We start from the raw sequence: 25007 nt of genomic DNA, 5'->3' as shown, positions 1-25007 counted from the left end.
TGTAAGAAAGCGAGTGTCACCTATCCCCTCCAATGATTATCTTCAGATCTTTATGACACAACGGTGCTATGATACTCAACCCAATCTGAGGATGTTGCACAATGTGTGGTACATTGCAACGGTTACAATAAGCGTAACATATGTTTTTCAGTTGGTTAAAAATGTCATTTTTATTCTCCCATTAGTTTCACAAATGTCTCACAGACGGAGTGGAGAAAGGAGAGACGACTTTTCTACAGCTCGGAGTGCTCCGTTTTCTCTCGTCGTTGTTGGACCTTCTCTGGGATGGTCTGAGTCAGGAAGACAAACCGGTCCTGCTTCAGGTGTTGACCAGTTACCTGCTCCTTCAGTGCAATTGCCAGGTACTCTTCCTCTGCTCCATACTTGGGCCAGTGGACAAGGCCGTTCCCATTAGGAGAACTACAGAAGCGTGGGCGCACAAACAGGTTATAAAATGTTGGTCTTATCCCCTTGTACGTATATGAAAACCTACTGTATAATGACAGGCAATTCCTACCCTGTGCGAGCAAAGTTGCCCCAGTAGCTCATCAAGATTTTGCTAAGTTGTACCTCCTCTTCAAGACACTGGTCTGAAAATATGATCAATTTGGTAAAACACTTGGAGCACTCGAGGAAAAGCAACAGGCGACCACATTATCCATCCAGTAAGTTTTATATTGCGCTTACCTGTGAATGTGACATGGGTAGTAGTGAGACAAAGCCCAAGTACTGTGATGATTTCATCTCCATGGTCACTCCTGACAAAGCTTGGCCTTTTTGCCTGCAGGAAGCTGGGAGCATGCTGGTACTCATACAGGAATACAGGGGCGCCTCCATCTGGTAGCACAAAAATGGGTGGGAAATATTTTTTGGAAATTCAATGTGTGACACTACATTTCAATGGTGGTTCTTAAATACTTTTGCATAATATGGAAAAACTATAGAAAATTACCTCTGTGGGCATTAGCAGTCTTTATAGCTGGAATGGTAAATAGAATATCTCCTATCAGCTCAGTTAATCCATTTCTGTTCTTCACACGATCTTCACCAGTTCCAATGTACTCATCTGTGAGCAAATCTACGATGATCGCGTCTTTGGGCTTGAGAAAATGAGAGACGTGTTTGTATGAGAAGCTTGAGCATGATAAAGAGGAGAAATGCTGTAATGTCAGGCGGTGTCTGTCTTACATCATTGTAGAATATGGACAGCATGTTGACGACCTGCTCACGATCCACCCCCTCCGTCCAGTTTGGAGGAGCCATAAACTGAGGGGACAAGGCAGCTGCAGTTTACATTCCGGACATGCACAGCAGCAAAACAAGTGCATTTTCACGGTCTGATCTGCTGATCAGTCAGCTCTTCAGTCACATTTTTCAAGAACAATTAAGCATTTTGCACTTACATTAGGAAGTAACCAGCCCCCTTCATCATTATTAACACCAGTCATGAACGGCACAGTGCGAAGTTCGTGTTTGTGGAAAAGCTCATTCACAGGTTTCGTCAGGAAGTGTCCGTCCAGATTTACGCCTACTCTTAATTGTGTATCCTCGAGAGAACAAACAGAAACATCTACATAAAATCCAAATATTTCACAGAATTCTTATAAAACACAGGGTCGTGGTCAACTAATCTCATCAAGTCAGGCGATATTAGTTGCGTATAAATTATCTCACCTTCCCAAAAGACTCAAAAGTATCAACGTCAAGGTTTTTCATGCAATGGGCGATCTTCTCAGTGCTTTCCAGACTACAGCCAGACATGTTTGCTACAATCTGAGGACGGACAAAAAGGATCCATCTGAAAAATGTTGTAATACAAAGATATATCCTCCAGCACTGATCACTGTTTGCGCACAAAAGAATGAACATATACATAATTAACCTGTGCCAATTGTAGAGGATTATTTAAAACAAGTGCGTCCATTGCAGCAGTGCCACTTTCAGCAATGGCGCGATGGATCAGGCCATCGGACAACGGTGAGAGAAGCTGTGGGTTGAAGCAGCAGAAGAAAAGGCAGGTTCTGTTGATGGCAGTAACTCTGCAGTGACATCAATGTGATACTTATTTGAGGTACCATCTCTGCAGACAGAATCTTACCAGGAGTGATACGCTCACTCCACCAGCAGACTCCCCAAATACCGTCACTAAATCTGGGTCTCCACCAAAGTTGTGAATGTGCTGCTGGATCCACCTCAGAGCTTCCACCTGGTCCAGCATTCCAAAGTTACCAGACATGTGCTCATCTCCAGTGCTGGACAGAAACATACAGTTATAGTCTACCAGGCTGGTAAAATGTATCTAATTTTAATATTTTTGCTCACATTTAGCACATATCAGGTCAAAAATACTATAAAGTGATCCTTGCATGTCCATTGTGCTTAGCAACGTTTGTTTTTTTTTTACCTGAGGAATCCCAGAAGTCCCAAGCGGTACTGGATCACAACCACAACTACATCCTGGTAAGCAGCCAGGGCGGAGCCATCATACATTGAAGCAGCCCCCATATAAAACCCTCCACCATGGATCCAGACCATGACCTGGGGTTAAGCAAAAAGGACGTTTTAACTTTGAGCTCTCAGCAACATTGCTCAAAACCTGCAACAAGGAGTTCTTACTGGCAGCTTAGCATCGCGAGCTCTGCTTGCAGGACTGTAAATGTTGAGGTAGAGGCAGTCTTCGGAAAGGTCTGGAATATCTTGGAACACGAAACCAGCTAGTGCAAGCAGATCTAGGGAAAGCTGTTTATTCTGGACACACCTGAAAAGGAGAAGTTTTTGTTGTTGGACATGATTCCCACTAGTGTGATGTGCAATAGCTGGAGCATGTGGGTGCTTTACATGGGTGGCTGCTTGGTGGCATCTCTCACTCCTTCCCATCTCTCTACAGGCTGAGGTGCAGCCAGTCTCAGAGTGGGGCCTACTGGTGGCTTGGCAAACGGGACACCCAGGTAGGAATCGACTCCAATCCCCCCTTTCACACTCAGATATTCACCGCTCAGGCTCCCGAGCTCCGTGTGGATTTCTGGCGCTGTCAGGATATTAAGACTGAATGAGAATCATAATGTGACGCTTCACAATTCATCAATTTAATTCTCCAGGGAAATACACGAACTATAGATGTGTAACAAATAGAGATTGTGCAGATATTCCACATTTTGCACGACTGGGTGCAACTGACACGTGAACCAATTTGATTTCAGCCATGTGAAAGATGCACTTTTCCCATCGCAGATATTTGTCATTCTGTTTATTTAATTAATTCAAGTACATGTAAATGGAAGCTGGAACAAACTGATTGATCAGTTAGTTGATCAGCTGTAAATTAATCAAAAATCATTTGATTAACATTGGTTGTTTCTCTGTTCATCTTGGCCTGGGGGACTTTTTCCTTCATGTTTTAAGTTTTTCTCAATAATTGGAACTTTAATTTTATGCAATCAAAGATTAGTAAAAAATCTCATTCACACTAACACATGCTGGTCTGTTTGCAGCGCTGCACCCTGATTTCAACTTTGACCCACGGAATGCAGTTGAGACATGCAACTTACTCCGGCAACCTTTGGAGAGTGTTAAGGTTTAAATAAGTTGTATGCTGAGTATTTATTCATAACAGGCTTCTTGCCCTAATGCCTATATACTGTAATTGAATCTCGACACGCTCTGCCGAGTACAAGGTTATTACAAATGATGGCAAACACCAAAGTTGTGGAGAAAGAGTGGGGAAACTTCTTTGAGAGGATGTTAATTAACCAGAATTTCCCAGTTTGGGATGAATAAAGTATCTATCTATCTATCTAAATCTAGATGATCCTCAACAATTGAGACTACTAATGTGTGTGGTACCTGATTTTCACCTTTGGACACAGAGTAGACTCACAAAGTATGTAGGTGTAAGGTAAGAGCGCAATAAAATGCTAAGTGATAAGGTAGAACATCAAGTCAACAACGTCTCGTTGAGTCTCCTGAGCTCTAGTTATTGAGATTGGCAATGTAATCAGACCTAAAGGCAAAGCATTTCACTTGTTAACACAGAAGTTCATTTTCTCTCGCTTATGTTGGTCTGCAGTAAATCAAAGACAGAGAAAAAAAAAACATGAAAAAGAAGAGGGTTTGCCTGAGTTTTGCCCCTGAAGTTATTACAATGGACACGAAGCAACAGCAGCAGTTTTGAACAGAGGGTTACAAACTTCTTTGAGAGGATGTAGCATCACATCACACCGCCCTTAACATTTCCGTTCCCATTTCTTGCACAATCATCTCGCCGATGTTGTATACTAAGTAGCGATGATGTGAAGATGTATTGAAGAGAAGTCCGCCGACACCGTCTTGATTGTATATAAAGGTTTATTACAAAAAGACCAGCATCGATTCAAGCCCTGCAGAGCTTGGAGAGTGTCCGGCCAAAAGGACAACCCCCCCGACTCTTCCTGGGGGGTTACATTTATAGGCCCATCGTTGGCTTGACAAGGAACACCTGGTTTCGAATCAAGTTATGCTATGTGAGACGTGGAACTCTCAAGGCCAAGTAAAGGAGCGGTAAGGGTCCTTGAAAGACCCCTTGCATAACATTCCAAAGGAAGAGAAGTAAGCCCATATTCCCCTCTGATTCCATATATGGACAAAAAGACACTACACCGACAAAATAATCACAACAATAATGGGACGCGACTTTCCACCTTCATACCGGCGCTGTCACCAGCATGTGGGCGCGAGGGGACGAGACAAACAAGCACCGAGCTGAGGTTCCGTAACGCAGTCACGTCTGCCTGCGACGCGTTCCCCGGGCGCCAGTGTACTCACCATGTCGGTCTGCGGCCGCGCGCACACTGACAACGGTCACTAGGAGGAGGACGGTCTGCTTTGCGCGGAGCTTCATCGTCCCTCTCCGGTCTCTCTGCTGGTTTGTGCGCACTGGGCGCGCCGCCTGCGACGCTTTTATCCGGATCTGAAACTGGGAACTACCTGCAAGAGATGACGCGAGAGGAGGTTTCACGGAGTCTAGGTGAAAGGTTTTAGTATGAGGGGCCGTATAGGCCAAAACTCCAAGTCACCTCGCTTAAGGACACCGGGTCGATCGGCCCTGTCACAGAATCACTCACCCTGTGAAGTGTGTGTGTGTGTGTGGGGGGGGGGACCAATTGTTGCGCCACCACAACAAGTGGTTGGTCCTGCCTCTCTGCCTGCGCCTGCCCAGCACCGTCGACCCTCAGCCCCGCTCCCCTGAAGCCTGGTCAGACTTTCTGTGACTCTTCTGGTCGTCTGCATTCTGGTCCTAAATTCTACTGACTTAGAATCGTCTTCTAAATTACGGAAAGCTCCATATTGGATTCTGCTCAATGGTGACGGACTCGTGTTACAAAGTGCACAACACTGTCAATGTAACCGAGATAAAAGTGCATGATTTCCCTCTGAAATTTAGTAGGCCAGGACTGAAGTAATAGAAATACTCAAGTAAAGTACATTAAATTCATCTAGCAGAGGCATAGTTCAAAATGAATCTTACTTTTATTATTACTGCACATTTCCGTTTTTTCCCGTTTGTTTACCTTGACGTATTGTTCCTGATTAGTGTGTGTCACACTCCGACTTTCATATCGTTGCCAATCAGTCGCTCCTTTTTGACATTATGTTATGCACCACTTTGCCTTTATTGTGTAGTCGCTGCCATACATGTGGCGCATCTACTCGACCGGGACGGGAGTCGAACCCACGTCTCCATGATGTCACTCCCGCTGTGTTTTGACACCGTCACCCCCCCTCCCCCCTCCCCACCGAATGAGCGCGGCAGCACGCGAAGGCGAGGTCTCATCTCTCGCGAGGAACGGCGCCGTTATCGAAATCTCTACAAACAACACGAGAATTCATCATTCACACGGTAATATAACCCAATCTTACACGGTACACGCGTCGCGTGGCAGCACGGGAGGGACGAGGCTGCGCCCGAATCACATCATATCGACAACACTTTTCGATTTTGTGTTCGTACATTAGGACGGCCTTCAGGCCCCGCTAGCATGCTAATCGCCACGCTAGCTTAAACCGCGAGTCAGCTTTGACGAGATGTAAGCAAGCTTGGAAAGCCCGATGTCGGGTAGCGCCAGCTAACATTAGCTAGTCTGTTTTCGTCCAGACCAGTCGGCCACGCGGCACTTATACCGTCTCCGCCCGGCCGAGGGGCATTAATTCGAGTTACACAACACCACAAGTCAGGCTCGTTGTTTGTTTTATTTTGCACATTCTCCGCCGCCGCCCAGTTAGCTACGTAGCCGCTCCGTTAGCAGTGGACTTCCCGGTCACAACGCGATTGGCCGTTGCCAGCGCCACTCTTCTGCAGCACTGTGTGATTTTTTTATGGTCGCGGTGGCGTCTGTAGGTTGCACCAAAGGGAAACGATCTTTTTATTTTGCACAACAGCTGCATCCTACTCCGTTATCTCTTAATGCTACCGGAGCTAACGCTACAGCTAGCATCGCCCTCGTTCAACAACAAGCGGGGCGGCCTGGTCGATATCAAGTCAGTTAGCATCGACGATGGCACAGTGGCGTTATTATCAGGACATCTCCAACATTCTGTGTTACATGGATCGAAGTCTGCAGCAGTCCATGAGTATATGTGACCAGAGGAATTGAGCCGTGAGAACACTGAGCCACGATGTCTCTGCAGTATCTGTCCTCCCTGTCTCACAAACACCGGTGCTGTCTCTCTCAGACGAGGAGCCTGGCCCCTGTACACATGTAGCATCATCCATCGGGGATCATTGTGATTCCATAAGGTGGCTGCCCATGCACCAGTCAGTATGAGTAGTCACACTCAACCTCCCCCCCAAATAACAACAACTGACAGTGGTGGATTAACTTACACTGACCTATGAATGTTACATCCTCCGTTGAGAAGCTATAAGATGTACTTTCACCCTCATGCTGAAAATGTTGTCTAATAAATGAACGCGCAAATAAACCCAAAGTGACATACAGTTATAGTTATACTAAGGAATTTTAACTTTTTCCATGTGATGTATAGAAATGACGCCTACATCACAACTTTCTCTTGCCCAAATGGGCATACACAATATTGATAAAACACGCAAACCAATGTGATATCAGATGTGTACAGAAAAGCACCTTTATATTAGCACTTCAACTGACAAAGAACAGACAAACAGCAGTATAACGTCATAAAAAAGCAGTATTGTGGCAATCGTACCTTAACAATTACAGACGAGACAAAACATTACTGAAAAAAAAGTATATTGTTACATTCATTTGGACCGATTTTGTTCTCCTTGGACAGAAGTAACGTATTCCTGTAAGAAACAGGGAAGCAAACAAACAAGTGAAATGCACAATATATTGTTTGTGATTACTTCAGTTGTGTGACTAGTACAAGAGGCATCAACACACAACTTCAAGATTATTCTGCCCTTAGTAGCATGTCAGTAAAGAAATATTCTGCCCTTCTTTTTTTTAATTACAGCTGTGAACAATGTCGCAGCAGGATTTGGAAGAAATTGTGCAAATAACAGTGGAGGACTTTAATCAGGAGGACCGTACAGGTAATCTAAGCAATGTGAAAACATATTATTTTCCTATCTCTTCCAATAATAATAAAAAAAATGGCTTTCATGTTTGTTTTGAGGGTGTATCTGTATGTGATTCTCCCCAGACTTGCTGGACAATCATGAAAATGATGAAGAAAGGCCTCAGAGGAAAAAGAGGAAATTAAGCAACAGTCAAGAGAACAACATTAACAACAACCAAGACATATCTTTTATTAAGGTACAAGCTTTGTATAATAGAAAAAAATATATTTTCACAGTCATTTGAGGAAATAAAAATGTTGGAGATAAATTATACATGCAAAATCGTATTTTCCGTCTCCCCAGAACCTTTTTGTTTCATTCACTGCATCAATCAGCCAGCGACTGGAGGGAATTGAGTCAAAGTTACAGGCTCTTGATGCCACATGCAAAGCCCTTGGACGCAAACTGGACAGCATGGTGCCCTGTGCCAAGAGTCCTATTCAGGTTCCTATGGTTGCAGGGTCACCTCAGGGCGCCACTCAAACTTGGAACAAAGTGCGATGGTAAGCTATAGAGCTCTGTCCACCAACACATTTTGAGCCAAATTGTGTTCGATTCAGGCGTAGAGTGCAGTCCAATGGAGAAGAATTAAATTTTCTTTCTATTCTGCTTTTACAAAGCTTTATTATGATTACAGACTTACAGAACCACATTACTTGGGCTTAGTTTAGATGTGGCATCATCGTTTTCTCAAACTCCTCCTCCAGTGTCGTTCCACAAACAAATGTGATTGTGAGCAGTGAAAACCCAAAGGGCCCTTGCCAAGAGGACATGCCGCTGGAGAACCTGCTCAGCAAGTGAGTGGCTAACATTCACAGTTCTAGTCTAGTCAGAAATGTGAAAATCAAATGTCCTTTCCCCAGTTTTCAGTCCAGGCAATAGACTGTACAGAACCTGATGCACTCATTGTACATTTTGTTTTTCCTTTCAGTACTGTGACCAGGCGCCGGCAGAACACGATCCTGGTCAAGGTGCCGGGCCCCGAGGAGAGTCAGGAAGAGCAGGATAGTGGTTCTGAGGCCAGTGACTCTGTGTCCAACAGTGGCAATTCCAGCAACGCACAAAATGGCCAAAATGTCACACTGATCACACTCAATTCAGAAGGTATGTCGCCAAGCTATTGATAGAGACACAGAAACACACTTACTGTTCACTGCTCACTATCTTGTTTGTTTGTCGAACCACACTGGAGAATGAGTTAAAAAAGAGAAGTTTGCTTTGCACAGTCTAAACTAAGCCTGAGTTTGTTTTATTTCCCTTGTTTTCTTGTAGTGTGTATATGGATAACAAATAATTTTTGTTATGTTGAAGACTAGTAAGGATTTTGATACTTCTATTTTTACAATACCGCCCCTGATCCGGTACTGTAATGATACTTTTGTTTTGCAGGCCATTGGTTACTTTTAATCATCAACCTATGTTTATATGATTTAAATAACTCCACGCGCGGGTTCCAGGCTGCTAGCACCATAACATACCTGGGCATCAACAGACGATTGACTTTCACTAGATGTTAACACAGATTGCTCATTTTCTGATTATGATTGGTCATTCACGTTTTGGAAGCTTTTAGTTGAATTCGCTGTCATTGTTGGTTTGGGTTATTTTCGTTGGACTTGGGAAAGTTATGTTTATCTTTAAAGGCAAACTTCTATTCTTGTAGCTTGCAGCTGTGGGTTACCATGGTAAAATAATGTTAGTCAGCAGGAGTTTGGTGTTCAGAACAGTGTCTCTAATACTTTGTTTGTGCCTTTGTTTGTGTGGTGGATGGCAAAACCCCACATTCTGCTTTCTTTAAAAATAGTATGGGTTTGCCCATAATTCATGTAGTTTGCCTTGTCTGCCACATGAGTGTGCTATTGTATTACATTAATCAGAATACAGATGCTTGGTGTCTCTACCAGTGTTGTATTTGTCAGTCTGTGGATCAATAGATTTTTTAGAGTGGCTTTATCTTTAACTTATCTTCAGTGAAGGAACAACAGGCAGAGTTTACTTACTACACAATATCTTTGTACTATTAACAGACAAGCAGGTTTGCTGAAAGAAAGTTGTGTCTCTGTCTCTGAAGAACTGCTCCTCCTCCTGCTTTGCAGATGATTATCCAGAGGGCACCTGGTTGGGCGACGAGAACAATGCAGAGATGCGAGTCCGTTGTCCAGTGTCCCCGGCTGACATGCTCCATGTCAGCTCCAACTGCCGCACTGCAGAGAAAATGGCTCTGACCCTGTTGGACTATCTGTTCCATCGGGAGGTCCAGGCCATGTCAAACCTCTCTGGGCAGGGCAAACACGGCAAGAAGCAGCTGGACCCGCTCATGATCTATGGCATTCGCTGTGAGTCCTGACATCACAACCATCTGCTGTGGACAAGTGCATCAATTTCACGCCACCTGCTTCACTTTGTGATAACATTATTGCATGATGAGCCAGTTTACAAAAAGCGTCTTTTATGTACCGGCTGCCAGATCCTCCCAAGCTTTAGAGAATAAATATATCCTGATAAGTACAGTTTGCATACGAGCTGACATTTAGCTTTTTTACATCTCAACTTCTTGTCAAGTTGATCTGAGTTGTTTGAACTCGCCAGTTTGTGTTGAGTAAATTGGCAAAATGACCCATTAGTGTCTGCCAAGAAGGTGTCTAATAACTGACGTCTATCCCACGATTATTACATGCCTGCTTGATTAATAATCAATTTAAATTATACTAATACATATCAGCCAGCCCACGTTTAAAGTCTTGCCCCCTTGTAGCGATAAATGAACTCTCGGAGACCTTCCCACATTTCAATCCCTGTTCCATTACAAAGCGGCACTGAATTGAACACAGAAATAGACTGCAGTCTGTTTTCCCATGGCGGGTTACAACAACATACATTCATCACTGCACACACGCATTAATGTGCAACACATTTTTATAACATACCAGACTCTAAATGACAAGCACATGTCCAGTAGAAAGACTCTAATGGAGTCACCCTCAATCCAGTTAACTCTTTGATTCCTGAGACTCAAAGGTTGTGATGGCGGATGGATATTTGTGAAAGTTCTGTGGCTATACACTATATTTTTACGGTTCATATTGCATTTTTAGAGAGGATCTGTTATCCGTAGCCTACGCTAAATAGTTTGGCTTGTGCCCCCTGCAGTTTTTTTTGTAAATATCCCCCATGGTACACGCCACACAAATGCATGCTTAACTGCATTTTCTCTCAGCAGTGTGGGTGTGTGTAGTTACATTCAAATTTGACCTGACATTGAAGTATGCAGATGCTGGAGCAGTGCCAGTTGACTTTTGGGTGACTCATTCTGCCTGCTTAAAAAAAAAGGAAAAGGAATTAAGGAGCACCTGCCCTACCTGCCCATACAGGACCCATCAGGTGTGAAAGGGTCGCCATGCATTGCCATCCCGCTCTCCATAGACACACATCAGCTCCCCTTCGATCTCATTTTCTGCCCTCAGGCTGCATCTTTGTTAATTTATGTAGAAATGAGCTGTCAAGCGGCTCCAACGCCTTAAACAGTTCATAACACTGAGGTAGACAGTCCAAATACAGCTGCATCCAATCTCACCTGTATGTATCTCCGCTGAGGGAGGGATGATACCCACAGGGTGTTGGTTGTCGAGAAGCAAACAGCGTCCTTCAGTTTTTATTTATCTATTACAGATTAACTGACTGGAGGGAGCACCTCTGAGGCAAAGGGAGAGAGCACTGGGACAGCTCAATTTGGACATGTGATACACCCATTCATGACCAAGGGCAGCGACATTTGATTAATTATACAGTATATGATGATGACCTTTGGCCTTTCCATGAACCCACAGGTCACTTGTTCCACAAATTTGGCATCAGTGAGTCAGACTGGTACCGCATCAAGCAAAGCATTGACTCAAAGTGTCGCACTGCCTGGAGACGCAAGCAGCGCGGCCAGAGTCTGGCTGTCAAGAGCTTCTCCAAACGCACGCCTCGCGGCTCAGGCACAGGTAATGTACAAGGCTGTTAACAGGAAACTGTGAAGCAGTTGTTTTTCTGTGCTGCTGTTGTGTTGCAGAGAAGATGGCGTCTACCATTTAGACTTGTGAGACCTTCCTAGAACTGTATTTGGTGTCTCATGACCATGGAACACGCCAACTAGGATGTGGTGTTGTTTGTCTGTAGATAAATAGTTTTTGAGCACAATAACTCGAGAAAAAGACATAATTGCAGCTTCATGTTTACACCCCATGTGCCGCCGAAGGGCGAGGGCTGGAGTTAGTTATTTCTGCCTTTGATTTATTAACATGCATACTAAGGATAACTGATTTCCTTCACTAGTATACATGCTTAAAGATTCCGATTTTATAACATCTATATGTGGATAGAGAGAGTGACATAAAAGAAAAAAGACTAAGAGAATAAACATGTTGAATCCATAAAGTGAAGTTCTCAAAGCTTAGATGACCCTGGTTTTTAAAAATCACCTAGTTTAACATTTGGTTCAGGACAATATTTACTGTGTACCGTGTTTATCACAAATATGAAAAAACTAAAAACTAGCAAATACCAGGAAGTATGGCAAATCACGTCATATAAAATAATAAATATATTCACACCCTTTCCTGAATATATCTACTCAACATATGTGCATGAAATGCTGTGAATTGCAACATGTTAGAATCACCTTCAAGGCAATCGGAATCTTTATATTGAAAAGAAAAATCGAAGAACACATTTCTTGGGAAAGGCTTTGGGAGGGAGCACTTTAACAGTTATCTCTGTGCTCTGAGTAAACAAACTGATAACATTGCTACGTTTCTGTGGTTGTTTTCTTATCAAAGGAGAACACTTGTGGAAAAGAGAGACATCTGCTTCACTTTTCTTTTGCTTACAGGCCAGTAACTCCACCACTGGTTTTCAGTTTCTGTGTGTGACATCAGTTGGCTCGTGGTGATGAAATGTATTATCTTTGTGACGTCATCAAAAAAAAAGATTCTGTGGCAGGTAGTGATGTAAGCAAACTCAACCCTTAACTCTGAATTGTGCATTTAGAGTGGTAAAGTTCAGCGTAGATTTGTAAATGGGAAAAATTCAGGCTATCATGTTAATGGTGTTATACAATTATTAAAACTGCATTAAAACAAGGCAAGAAATAAACAAGAGCAAGAGGAGATGGCAGTATAAGTGGTGAGGGGTCATGCCCGTTTCCTGAATTTTTCTGTTGTAAGATGATTTCACAGCAAAGTTATAGCTATAGACACTTCTAGTCTTTTAAATCAGACTTTCACACAGAGGAACATATTAGTGTTCGTCATGATCGGCGTCTGTCCTGCCAGCTCTGAAAATGCCCTGGAAAGGTCCTGAAAAGTGATCTTGAGAAAAGAGTGGGAACTCTGACTGTGTATTGCCGCAGATGGTTGTAATCTGCACACAATGCTCGCTGTCCCTCCCTCCCTGCGAGCCATCACCTCTCACCTCTGACCAGGGAAAAGTAAGACTGCAGGGGAAACCCAAATATCCTGTGAGCAAACACGAGGGGTGGATTGTGAGACCCTGCCTTTTTTTTTGGGCCCCACACACCCTGGAGTGTACAACACCAATACTAGGTCAGGGGGTGCATGCACAAACATGCAAAGACGCTCAAGAAGGCACCATTCCAGTCCTTAATCAGATTGCATGTTAATGGACCAGAAAGAAGCAGTTCTTCTGCTTTTAAAAGCATTATTTCCCAGTGAACCAGCCAGTAGAGCTCAGACCAAAACTGACGTTTCCGCAAGCCACCTGCGTCCTGCTTCCTCATCTGGCAAACAAAAATACTGAGGATTATTTCCACTATACAGTGCTTAACTGTAAAAATGAAGGAAGGGAGACAGCTTTACTTTTCAGAGCAAGCAAACACAAAACAGAACTTTTGAGGTGTATGTGATATGTGTTATATATATTCTTTTGTCATTTAAAGCCGAATTCAGTTTGTTTTTTCATGGTCATTAGTCACATTGCCTTTCTCAGCAATGTCAACCGCTGCTCGGTCTGTTACCAAAAATGCCCTTAAGCCCTTTCCGTACTCACTTTTCCCAAATGGTCTTTTTATTGCTGCACCTTCTGATGTCTTAGAAACGAAAGCTGTCATTTATGGCCTGTGCCATGTCACGGAGTCCTGTCCGGTCTTTGACTGCTGACATGTTGTCTGCATGTGTTTCGGGGTTGGCGTGGAGCTGCAGAGGGTGATGCAATGCATCTGCATCCATGCAGGAGTTTCAGGCTGCTGGTGTGATAGAGGAGTATTTAGACGGCGGCCTGGAGTTTGTGCTTCACAGCTCGACCATGAGTGTTTTTGGATGTTTAGCTGGAGAGTCTTTGTTGTGTGTTTAGGCGTTTGATGAAGTATAAACACAGTGTCATCCAGCAGATGGCGTAGGAATTAGCCAGTTTTTTTTTTAATATGTAAGAGGTTACTAAGGCCTCTTGCATGATCATGCATGAGCGTGTGTGTGGGATTGTGTGTCTGCCTGTGCCTGTCTCAAGAGACCTCATCCTAATTTCTGATGCATTGCTGGAATCAGTTGCACTGTATCACTGAACTCCTTCCACTGTACACACGAGCGCACCAATAACTACGCTTCTTGTCCTCCTAACCAGAGGGAGGCATTGCAGAAGAAACCGCCCACATCGAGGCTGCCACCCAGCAAACCTTGCACTACACGCTGGCCAATCAGCAGGTCCAGTTCCACCGTATCGGCGAGGATGGACAAGTTCAGGTGGTGAGTGTCAGACATTTCATCCATCGTTCTTTCTTTGAATCCATAAGCAAACATTTTATTTCGGGCGAAAACACCAAGTATTCTCTAACAAAATAGAGTTCCCATTCAAGTCAATGGGAAAGTGATATATATGTGTGTGTAAATATATATATATATATATTTCTTTCTTCTGCCGTCATACAAAGGCTCCACAGAGCTTCCTACCTCCCACCACATATACTGCATTTGACACATCTCTGCAGTTATGTAGTACAGCTTATGTCAATGAAGGAGTGGTACATACTCAGGGACAGGATGACCTTTTACAGCCACTGTGGTCAAAGGTCACATCAAGCCCACCACTACATTATAGGTGGGCTGACAAAGGAGGAAGTGACTGGCCGTCTTATACGTAACCACCCCAAAATATCAAATTGTAAATTTAGAAGAGTGGAACTGATTACTTAAACTCTACGACCTGCTGAAGATCTTAAGATTTCCGAGCTAATCACAAATCAGAGCACCGTGTGTGTGGAATTGATTCAGGGGGTTTCTTCAAGGTTAAAGTCATTCATTGAATTAGAGCAACTCGGCTCAGTTGTGTTTCCAAAAATCAGTGACAGATGCACACAAGGTGTGAGACATGAGGAAATTCAATTTGATTGTCTTGTCCTTGTGTGTCTAAGTTGCAAAGTTAGTGTTACCAACTAAAAAATGCAGAAGTGGTCATAACACACAGTCTTGTTACACTATGTGAACTCCAGAGAGGTTATTTCTGTTCTGCACCTCGACTCATGAAATGTGAGCTCCACAAAGTTCCCCCATAATTCACAGTGTTGAGTGTTTCTTTTGTTAATAGGTTGCAGCTTGATTCATGGGTTTGGAGTTAGTGATGTTGAGTGTCTCATCTGATAAAGGAATTAACAAGAATAAAAAAAAGAAAGAGGGCGGACAGGCAGGAAGGGAAGTTAGGGAGAAGGTGGAAGAGTGGGAGAGAAAGATTTTCAGGAGTTCAATCTGCAGTTACTACCTCACGACCCGGGTAGCTCAGGAAGAAATTTATGAGTGCCAGTAAAACGGCACCGGAAATCAAGCATGCATACTTACTGGCAGTGACTCACTGCTGCAACCATAATTGTATACAAAATGAATACTTTGATGATAAATACCGTTACGGTAGATTTAATTGTAGTAGAGGATTAAAGGAAAACATGCCATTGCATATTTGCTCATTATTGTTCATGTTTTTGTAATTATTCAAGCGTTTGTTGTCTCTCATCCTTCATATGTGTCTTTCAGATTCCACAGGGTCAGTTGCACATTGCCCAGGTGCCACAAGGAGAGGAGGTGCAGATCACACAGGACAGCGAGGCAAGTTTTTGTGTGTGTGTGTGTGTGTGTGTGTGTGTGTGTGTGTGTGTGTGTGTGTGTGTGTGTGTGTGTGTGTGTGTGTGTGTGTGTGTGTGTGTGTGTGTGTGTGTGTGTGTGTGTGTGTGTGTGTGTGTTGTGTTGTGTTGTATGTGTGAGTACTGCTGAGGATTGGGTAGCTGTGTGTGAGAGAGAGAGAGTGAGGTGGAGAAAAGAGAAACACATGGAGACTCCTTAATTTCAGTCTTTCCTCCTGGTATATAACATTTCTTAGCCAGTCAGGGGAGTTTTTCTCCAAACAGAATTTAAAAGTGAACTCGTGCTCGAGGAGAAGTGGTTTAGCTCTGAAGAAAATAAGCGTTGTCATTATTAGTGCCTAATAATCCTCCTGGGTTTGAATTACATCAACATGAAGTGCCAGACTTACCATTATGTCATTAATGTAATGCACAATAAAACTCTAGTTTATGGCAATGAATTAGAACCTTTATAACATTAATAATTGGATTAATGTAAATCCCTGGTTTAAAGTCATAGTGTTATTAAAGCTTTATGCAGTAATCTGATGTCCACCTATACTTCTATTCCTATTCCGTCTTTCCTTGATCTTTGTTGTTGCAACCAGATATCAGTGTTTGAAAACATTGAACACACTTCCTTGGTGGAGGTCTGTGCTCTACTGAGTACATTTTCCAGTCATAGAAATAAATTTTGATTTGTATATTTAACACTGCCATTCTTAAAGTAACATTGTAACGTTTTAACTTCAGGGTATTGCTGAACTTTATCCAGATATCGGTATCCTCCTGTGCAACACTGCACAACTCAACTTTGGCACACTAGAAAAGAGTCAAAGAGATCGAACTTTTATTGTTTTAATCTTCCAGATAAATTAGGTTAGAATCATTTATGTGCCTTATAGGCCCTGTGTGTTTCTGTTGTGCACATGCCAACATCTGTCCCAGTGAATGCACCCGGGCAATGCCTCACAACATTAAAGCCATCCGCAGACATTTTGCGTAAAGGATCTTAATGTTTATATATCTGTCTGCTTTTGGATGACGTTAGAAACGTATAACCGTTTCTATGTAATGCCCAGATGTCTCGTGTCCCCTGCATACCGACAGTCCCTGCGTGCGCACTCAGTGTTGTCCTGCCAGCTTAAATCAGAATCTAACTCCAAACCACGATGATGGCTGAAGAGGAATTTCCGCATCAGCATGATCGTTAATGATTTTTCGAGGATGTGGGAGGGAGGTTTATTTCAAGGCACCAGTCTCTGTACACACGCTTGCATGCACACACACAAACACACACACACACACACACACACACACGCGTAACACATACTGTATATGACACATGCCACACATGCATGACAACTTGAATATTATGCAGAAGCAATTGACACCTTGACCAAGTGTTTTTCTCATTTCCTCTTCAGTCGTGCTTAAGAACGGCCAGAGGAATAAATGCACAATAGAGAGAGCGAGAGAGAGAGTCAATTGGAGGCAGAAAAGCTCCAAAGATTTTCCTGCTTTGTGGCTGAATCCAGATTTTTTTTCTTCTCCCCTCCACTTCCCGTTGCATGATATTGTTTGTTTTTTGGAGTTCAAAGCTTAGCAACGAAATCCCACTTCTCCAACTGCCACTCGCCGAATATGTTTTCATTAGGAACAGGCCCCTTTCATCATAGACACTGGTTTATGCGTGCTGGAAAAGGAAATGAGCTGTTTGAGAGATTACACCGCTCCCTGGCCACATTGCGGCACAGACACTGCTGCTAGACATATATAAATGAAACAAAATTAGCCAGAGAAAACAGCTGAGACAGCTGGGGTTGACAAGGTATGGCTTCTATGATGTCCTCATTTGATCTTGTAAATATCCCTGCGCATGTTCATATGAGATATGTATGATGGTCATTGCATCTTGATGAGATTGTGATGTGCTCATGTCTGTTTCTGTTTTTGTTTGGAGTCTCGATGTAGCCAAAAGTGACAAAACATGCCTAAGTACAAGGACACTGCTCCCACTTCTCAGTCTTATGTCATTGAGTGTAAACAGACTTCTGCCAAACCCTGCGTACTCTTACACTGTGCATGACTGTGAGGGAAGGAGGCGTTCTATTTAGCCCTATTTCCTGGCTTGATTCCGCTTTTTTATGGCTTTACCTTTGCTACTTTAAATAGCTGAATGATCGTGTGTGGCAGCAGTGTGATGTCATGACTTGTCGTTTCTCTATTTCAGGGAAACCTCCAGATCCACCAGGTGCATGTTGGACAGGATGGACAGGTAAGAACACATTTATATCAAACTATATAAACATTTTAATACAAAACTACAAAGGCTGGAAGACAGTAATGTTGGATATGTGTGGTTCAGTGTTTGGGAAATGGCTTTGGTCAGCTTCACGCAGTTTTACTCATCATATCTTCCACAAATGATTCATGTGTCTCGTTGCTGTAAACCCTGCGGGCTCTGTGAGCAGGCTCATTTGTTCTTCTGATTGTGCACACATGAAGAAACATGGACAGGCATCAGTCTTGTCCCTTTTACCCACCATTAACTCCAGCCTCTAGAATTTTGAAAGGCCGTCCATGACATGACCCAGATTCTGTCTCATTGTGTGCTTTTAATGCAACACCAGTGGCACCAAGTCCCTCACCATTCCAATCAGAATGAGGAATATTACTTCACTCAAAAACAATATACACCAAGTCTCAACCACTTATTAATGTGGTAGTACCAGGATTCCAATTATCTCACTAAAGTGGACTGACACAGTATTTTTGCCTCTCTTCGTACATTACAGCCTTCAATAGTGTTTTTTTTGCTGGATCATATTGTGCGGTGTCGTTACCTCCATACCCTCTGTTGTGCTGTCGCTGTGAGTGTGGTGGCCATGATGTGTGTGATTTAGGAACATTTTATTGAATATGTGCGAGCAGTTTACCCAAATGCAGCTGGTGAATTAAAATGCACACAGGGCACAAGTGTACTACATAAACAATAGATCAAACAGTTATGATTTGATTTATTTGTATTACACTTATATTATATAGGAAATAAAAGCCTCACTGTTAAGTAAGCCTGACAATATAATATAAGTCATCTAATATAGAATTATAGAATTAAGTGTAGTTTAGGAAAACATCCTCATTCTGACTTCAGGATGTGCAGACTATTTTGCTCATGATGGTTCACTCAGTGAAAGCTTTCCCCAAGTGCATTAGACAGTTATCATCCAACAGAATTACGCTGTAATACTTATTTTTTTGCTGCCAGGAATTTTTTTGAAGTATTCCTAGGTAAACCTGAGTAACCCTGTGTAATGATTTTGATCTCACTTGTATTGACTATGCTTAACTGTGTGTAGTAGGTATGAAACAGTTTGAGAGGTTGTAATGTCAAAATAGAGAGACAGATGTTATGATAATATGGTGATTTGGACGCGTGCCAGTTGAACCAAACTAATCACTATTAATCAGCCTCAACTCCCCGTTTCTCAAAACTATGATCCCACCATTTGCATTCCTGCAATATGGATAATTCTGTAAAGCTGTAATCCATTTTTTTTCTTCAAAACAGTACAGCACACATATACACACACACATATTCACAGGCACAAGCCTGCATATACACTGTTAACACTGTAATGCATCGTGTTCTCCCATTGTCATGTTTGACTGACGGTGAGGTTTTAGGGAAGGAAGTTCTTCAAAGGAGACATACAGTATTATGCTGATATTCAGGTTCATAATCTTAATTTGGGTTATTACTTGAAAAGTTTTCCATTTTCTAATTTAGAAAACACATCAGTTTCTTCCTACTGTCACCACACCTACAGCTCCTCTTTCCAGCCTCTGTCTGAAACGCTTGGATTTAGCTCATGTCTCTTTAAGCCCCCCCTTCACAATGAAGCCCAGTCTGCTCTGATTGGCCAACTGACCCACTCTGTTGTGCGTGGTCAACCGCTTCCAGCGCGTGTAGGAATTGTGGGCCTCTGCTCTCACTTTACTTGGCTTTGTTTGGGGGCGTGCCCGACTAGTCGCTAGGCGAGCCTTATGCACCTCCATGCCGTCGTGATATCATGCTGGAAAAGGATAAATTGAAATAGAATAATATGTCTCATTTAACGCTGCCTGTTATGAAATCAACAAGTTCCTGGTACGTTATTTCCTTCAGCAAGGAGGTTGTTTTCACCACTGTCCGTTTGTTTGTTGGTAACGCAAAAAAAAAATATTTAGGGGATTGATGTATGAGTGTTCAATGAGGTATGCGCTCTATTGAGTACCATTCTAGATTTGTAACATGAATGGAATAATTAACTAAAGGAAATACAATCAGGAGCCACTGGACTTAGTCGTAGATTCTTGAAGACATTTCACCACTAGTTCAAGAGGCTTCTTCAGTTTTAATCACGTGTTATGACCTGGATTATTGCGAATTATGTTATTCTGCTCTTTATCCAGCGATCATCGCAACATTCGATTACAATTGTAGCTGTGGTAACTTTCCAGAGTTGTAAAAATTCTTCCTCAAAATTCTTTATGGTTTTGGCTTCTGATCAGCTTCCAAACTCATGGAACTATTAGTCCAATCAGCCGTATTGGATCACATTTAATCGTCTCACCAGCATCTTAAACATGATGCCTCCACCAATGCAGCCTCTTGCGTTTGATGGCCCAGTAAGACCACATCAGTACTTACTTCCAAGTTTTGTAGTAAAAATAGTCAAAAATAGAGCCTGCAGCTTTAAATTCAAGTATTTGCCACTTTGTTGGCTCAGTCATATGCCCACTGCTCAAAATTCTGAAGTTGTTTTGGCATGAACTGAAGGCAGAATAAGACCAAGGAGATTTTTCCATTAATATTAAGCCAATGAAGTGACTAAAGATGCTTAAAAGTAGAATTTAAGCAACAACCTATTTATTCTCCGAGTAAAGTTGTGCAGAACTTTGTTCCATTGTTGTAAGTGGTAATGTGATGACAATAGCATTGCTTTGTAGGGAATTACTGGACCTCTAAAACTGCTTTTGCAAATGAAGACAATCACCCCAGTAATATGTCAAAATCTGGGGTGAAGTAGAAGTTACAAGCCACCCACCAACTGGAACCATGTGTTTTCAGCTGCTCATTTCTCCATTTTATAGTCTGATTAAGATCCCAATCATCCAATTTGCTGATAAGTTCAAGGCGCAATGGTTATCTGCATGCACGCTCACTTGTGATGTGTGAATGGATTTGTTTTTTGTTTTTGTTTTGCTGTATGTATTGTTTTATTGGCTTCGTGTTTTCAGTCGACTGAGGAACACATCCTCCAGCTTCCTCTCTCACACACCCATGAACCTTGTGTCCTCAGATTACCTGCTCGCTGATCCTGTCTTTCTCTAGGACCTTCAAATGAGTTTGGTTTAGATTTTACACAACAGACATCTCAGAGGTCACTGAGTACACAGTGTTCCTGCAGATTTCAATCAGCTCTGTCTGGTAAAGCTGTTCTATGGGTAATATGTTGTACCATAAAGAACCTATGTAACAACATGGACTATTTGAAATTGCAGTGTGAAATATGTATTGGCATTAGCTCCTTGCAAGGAGACACGAAAGCGTCCCGGGGTTTGCGTGAACTAAAAACTGCACAAAGGCCTCTATTCCCTTGGCAGTGTCTGGGAGCTTAGTCCAATAAAAAGTTCTTTTATTTTTCCTTTCTTTTTCGCTCACACTTTGATTAGGTCTGTAAAATGATAGCAGTGCCCTGCCAAAACAAGCACACAGCGACTTAATTTTTAACTCTTGTGTTGCGGGTCGAGCGTTTCACACACACATGCAGTGGTACATTTACATTTTCATGGAGCGGAGGGTAGGGGAATCCTAGGTCAGCTCTTAAATCTGCTGAGTCCCAGAAAGCACATGGACAGTGAAGAGAAACAGGGCCCAAACAAGTTTGACATTATTGATAGTATTTCATTCAATGAGATGAATGTCTTTGACCAGATATGGTTGCATACAAATGACATATTACATCTTTATCTTGATTGCTGTAGTGTATCTTGGACCATAATTTGTTGAGGACCTCAGACAAAGACAATACAGATCAGAGTTAAAGCTGATGTGTCCTTATACGCATGTCTTAATTTGTGTGTTTACAGAGAGGCCTAGATCAAATAGGCTATGTATGATGTCAATGTTTTTGTAATCTGGCAATATGGCGCTGAGGCTATGTTAGTGTAACCCAGCCCACGCAATTCATCACACAAGAGGTCTCTCTTCTCTTCCTTTCTCCGGGGCAGTTTTCCCTCTCATCCCCACTTCACTCTTGCCTCTTTTCATCTTCCCTGTGACGTGTAGCTATGGCTACACCTGTCTTTTAAGGGCCACCTGCCGCATCCAATCACTTTAACTGTCATTAACTTTCAGATGTTTACACACTCAGGTTGAATCTTGGCTGCATTCAGATCCACTACACGAATAAAGACGTTGTGGCACTCTCAGGCTTTAAGTTTTAACAGCGTCTCACACAGATGTTTCCGCACTCTGTGTCTCCATCAGGGTCTCGTAGTTGTTACACATGTTTTTTTTCAGTGTTTGTCTGCAAGGTGGCCTCGCTAACATTTTTCTATCACATCTCAGTTTGATGTTAAAGTGTCAGGTATGTCTAGCCACAAGAGTCAACATGCTGGACACAGATTGTTATCAATGTTGTTGTTCAAACTGTCAGTCTGGAAGCAGTTTAGTGATTCCCTCTACTCATTCCTTCTCCACTGGGGATTTCCATGGGTTATTGATTTTAAATTACTTGTGTGCATGCCCAATCAATCTTTTTGTTTGTTTGTTTTTAATAAATAACACACATTCTGAGCCACCCCCCCCCCCCAGTTGCCAAAAATAAAAAGCAACAAAAAAACTATTTTATTGTCAACAGACTTTGGTGACTGTCCGTGGAACAAATGGGCAGCATGCTAGTTTTCATCTTCATGAGAAAATTCATATAATGGAAACTAAAAACTGGTACACCACCCTTATTTAGCAAGTTTTTGAACTTTACTTACTTACTTGTTTTTATCAGGCGACTACTCCTGGCACACAATGTTCTCCACAGGCCAGTTTCATTCTGCCGTTGTTATATATATTTTTTCATGAGTCACATTTCTTTCTTGGGAATAAAACTCATTGTGTATTTTGGCTGTTTTATGATGGAAAAATATCTTTTGGTGTAGATATTTATTGTGGAGCATTTTTCTACACAATGAGTCCTGCATTTGTAAAAATATATGCTTTTCCCTGTGTGATCAGATGATCAGGAAATGAATACATTTTGCGAAGATTTCTTGTCAATAAGATATAAGTGAGAGGGTTTGGTGCATTGTTAATGGATAGATGGTAAAAGCCCAGGTCCCCCTTTACTGAGATAATAAATTTAAGTTTCTTTGTTGTTGAGGAGACAGGCAGCTATAAAATGTTGAGAGGGCTGCAGACTGACCCCTCGTCCTGCCCCCTGTCCACCCATCATCTTCTGCATTGTCATAGGAGATTTACTATGGTGGTGTAGGGCTGGAATGATGGTGTTGACGTGATCTGTTGCGCAAATGCGTTGATTTGTGTGCAATGTGTTAATTCATCACACCGCTAATATTGCAATTAAGGCTAAAAGTTTCATTTACAACCATAAAAATGTAAAGCAAGCAGATAAAGAAACCAACATGACTTGTTTGTGTTTCAGTATTAGTGAGGCGCACTACACAGAACCAGTGGAATTATAGTTGTTTTTTTGTCTCACTCCTCATGTACACATTGAATTTTGGTATTTTTTTGGCTGCAGATATTTGTGTATCCGCCTTTGTGCAGGTCTGTGCCAACTGTCCCCTGATCTTAGTGCAACTGTGCCAGCTGAAAGTCTGAGCGAAGCTCTCTGGCGGCCTATAAAAACCCTGTCATGCAGACAGAGGAGAAGGCAAACCCATGAAACTATAAAATGTCTACTCTTTTACTGCTCCCGCTGTCTGTCATAACCTCTTATCTAGTGCCCTTCTCTCTCTGGCTGTGATCTTATGCTGCACTGATGCAGACCAAATGGAAGAATGGAAGTTGAAAGGAGTGAGGAGGAGGGGAGAAAGGAAAAAAAAAACATGGGGAGAGGAATGCCAAAAAGGGTGACCGTCTGGAAGAGATGTTTTGCCCGGTTCATGATTGGAAACTGACACCAGCCGAGCCGTGAAAAAGACAAAAACCCACTCTTTAAAAAAAAAAGAAAAGCATGGTACCATGTGCCACATAAAAAATATGATATGAGATGTTTATGGTTGTAAATATGAGAATAAAACTTATAGAGCAAATCCACTGTTCACAATGCTCAGGGTTTTTAGAGGATGTTGTGTCAGTCTGAAAAAAACATTGCATCTCAGGAGACATCTATAAAGCTTCACCAGATTTACTTATCCTGTCATTTATTGATGCCGGACCCAAATGCTGCCCATCGGGGGACTTAGGATGTGATTGTCAAGAGTATGAACCAGTTCCCCCCACCTCACACCCTCCCCAGCTGAAACGCATCCCTTCCTCTCAGCACATGTTATGGTGCATCTGTTGGATCCTCCCAAGCGGCGTTGTTAATGTTCAATGTGGGAACTGGGTCACAGAACAGTCCAGCTCGGCAATGGTCCCTTTGGTCGAGCTGCCAGGACCTGTAAACACAGAACCAGTCGAGCAACCAGGAAAATAACAAAAAAAATCAGGCCATATGTTTCATGTTAAGAGCCGTGATGTGGAGAGGGACAGGGATATATGGACAAATTGATGTAGGGGAGAATAAGAAAAAGATGGTCAGACGGAGAAAAACGAGACATTGCAGTTGTAGATGACGAGGGAATGGATAAATCAGTTTTTCAGTTTTTTACTCATGCTACACTGCAAGTGTTGACATTCTTACAGTTGTGTGTGTTTGTGCCAGAGACGTCACCTCCTTTGATGTCTGCTGTCAGTTAGCTTTTGGTAAACATCTGGCGTTAAAGGACAGTATCACTGTATGTGTAGTTGGCATTTCTACACACAAAGCAGATGCTCGAGCAACGTGTAGAGCGATCCTCACAGAATCAGGGTGTGATTGGAGCTGGAATCGATCTGGTGGCTCGCTGCCCGAGTTACTCAGTTGTCTTCTTCTTCTCTCTGCGCAAGAATGTTGTTTCTTGTGTGTCGTTCGGATTCCTGCGATTCACAGAACTTTGGCAGGGTCGAAATGAGCCGAAGAGATATAGACGAGAGGTTTTATGACCAATGTTTATTATAACTGGAACGTATATAAACAGTGGAGGATTTAGCGGTCTAGTTGTGGATCCTGT

The 25007-nt window shown here is 42.6% G+C and overlaps 2 protein-coding genes across 4 annotated transcripts in view; one reads left to right on the top strand and one right to left on the bottom strand.

Moving 5' to 3' along the window:
- Positions 1 to 143: 143 nt before the first annotated feature.
- On the bottom strand, positions 144 to 5280 carry ces2b (carboxylesterase 2b). 2 transcript variants are annotated; one of them, XM_035643580.2, is made up of 14 exons: positions 5100 to 5280; positions 4801 to 4962; positions 2839 to 3028; positions 2617 to 2758; positions 2405 to 2538; positions 2099 to 2252; positions 1883 to 1987; positions 1675 to 1773; positions 1404 to 1547; positions 1189 to 1266; positions 953 to 1100; positions 688 to 837; positions 518 to 590; positions 144 to 420 (listed from the first exon to the last, which is right to left on the bottom strand). In XM_035643580.2, the coding sequence occupies exons 1-14, from the start codon at positions 5263 to 5265 to the stop codon at positions 234 to 236; spliced, it is 1932 nt and encodes a 643-aa protein (XP_035499473.2). In that variant the 5' UTR covers positions 5266 to 5280; the 3' UTR covers positions 144 to 233. The 2 variants fall into 2 exon arrangements, with proteins under 2 accessions (XP_035499473.2, XP_035499474.2); XM_035643581.2 differs by having other exon boundaries at positions 5052 to 5169.
- Positions 5281 to 5739: 459 nt separating this feature from the next.
- The window catches only part of LOC118315907 (BTG3 associated nuclear protein), a 31299-nt gene continuing 12031 nt past the window's right edge, over positions 5740 to 25007 (top strand). The window contains exons 1-11 of one of the 2 annotated variants that reach the window (XM_035643584.2): positions 5740 to 5875; positions 7474 to 7552; positions 7663 to 7775; positions 7883 to 8082; positions 8287 to 8376; positions 8511 to 8683; positions 9676 to 9915; positions 11407 to 11565; positions 14198 to 14319; positions 15598 to 15669; positions 17917 to 17961. In XM_035643584.2, the coding sequence (XP_035499477.1) occupies positions 7483 to 7552; positions 7663 to 7775; positions 7883 to 8082; positions 8287 to 8376; positions 8511 to 8683; positions 9676 to 9915; positions 11407 to 11565; positions 14198 to 14319; positions 15598 to 15669; positions 17917 to 17961 (1284 nt within the window). In that variant the 5' untranslated portion in view covers positions 5740 to 5875; positions 7474 to 7482. Of the gene's footprint in view, positions 5876 to 6769; positions 6791 to 7473; positions 7553 to 7662; positions 7776 to 7882; positions 8083 to 8286; positions 8377 to 8510; positions 8684 to 9675; positions 9916 to 11406; positions 11566 to 14197; positions 14320 to 15597; positions 15670 to 17916; positions 17962 to 25007 lie in introns of those variants that run through there. The other variant, XM_035643585.1, reaches the window with a different exon arrangement.

This window comes from Scophthalmus maximus, chromosome 7 (assembly GCF_022379125.1).
Source record: "Scophthalmus maximus strain ysfricsl-2021 chromosome 7, ASM2237912v1, whole genome shotgun sequence".
Taxonomy (NCBI): domain Eukaryota; kingdom Metazoa; phylum Chordata; class Actinopteri; order Pleuronectiformes; family Scophthalmidae; genus Scophthalmus; species Scophthalmus maximus.
This window is presented reverse-complemented; position numbering and strand designations above follow the sequence as displayed.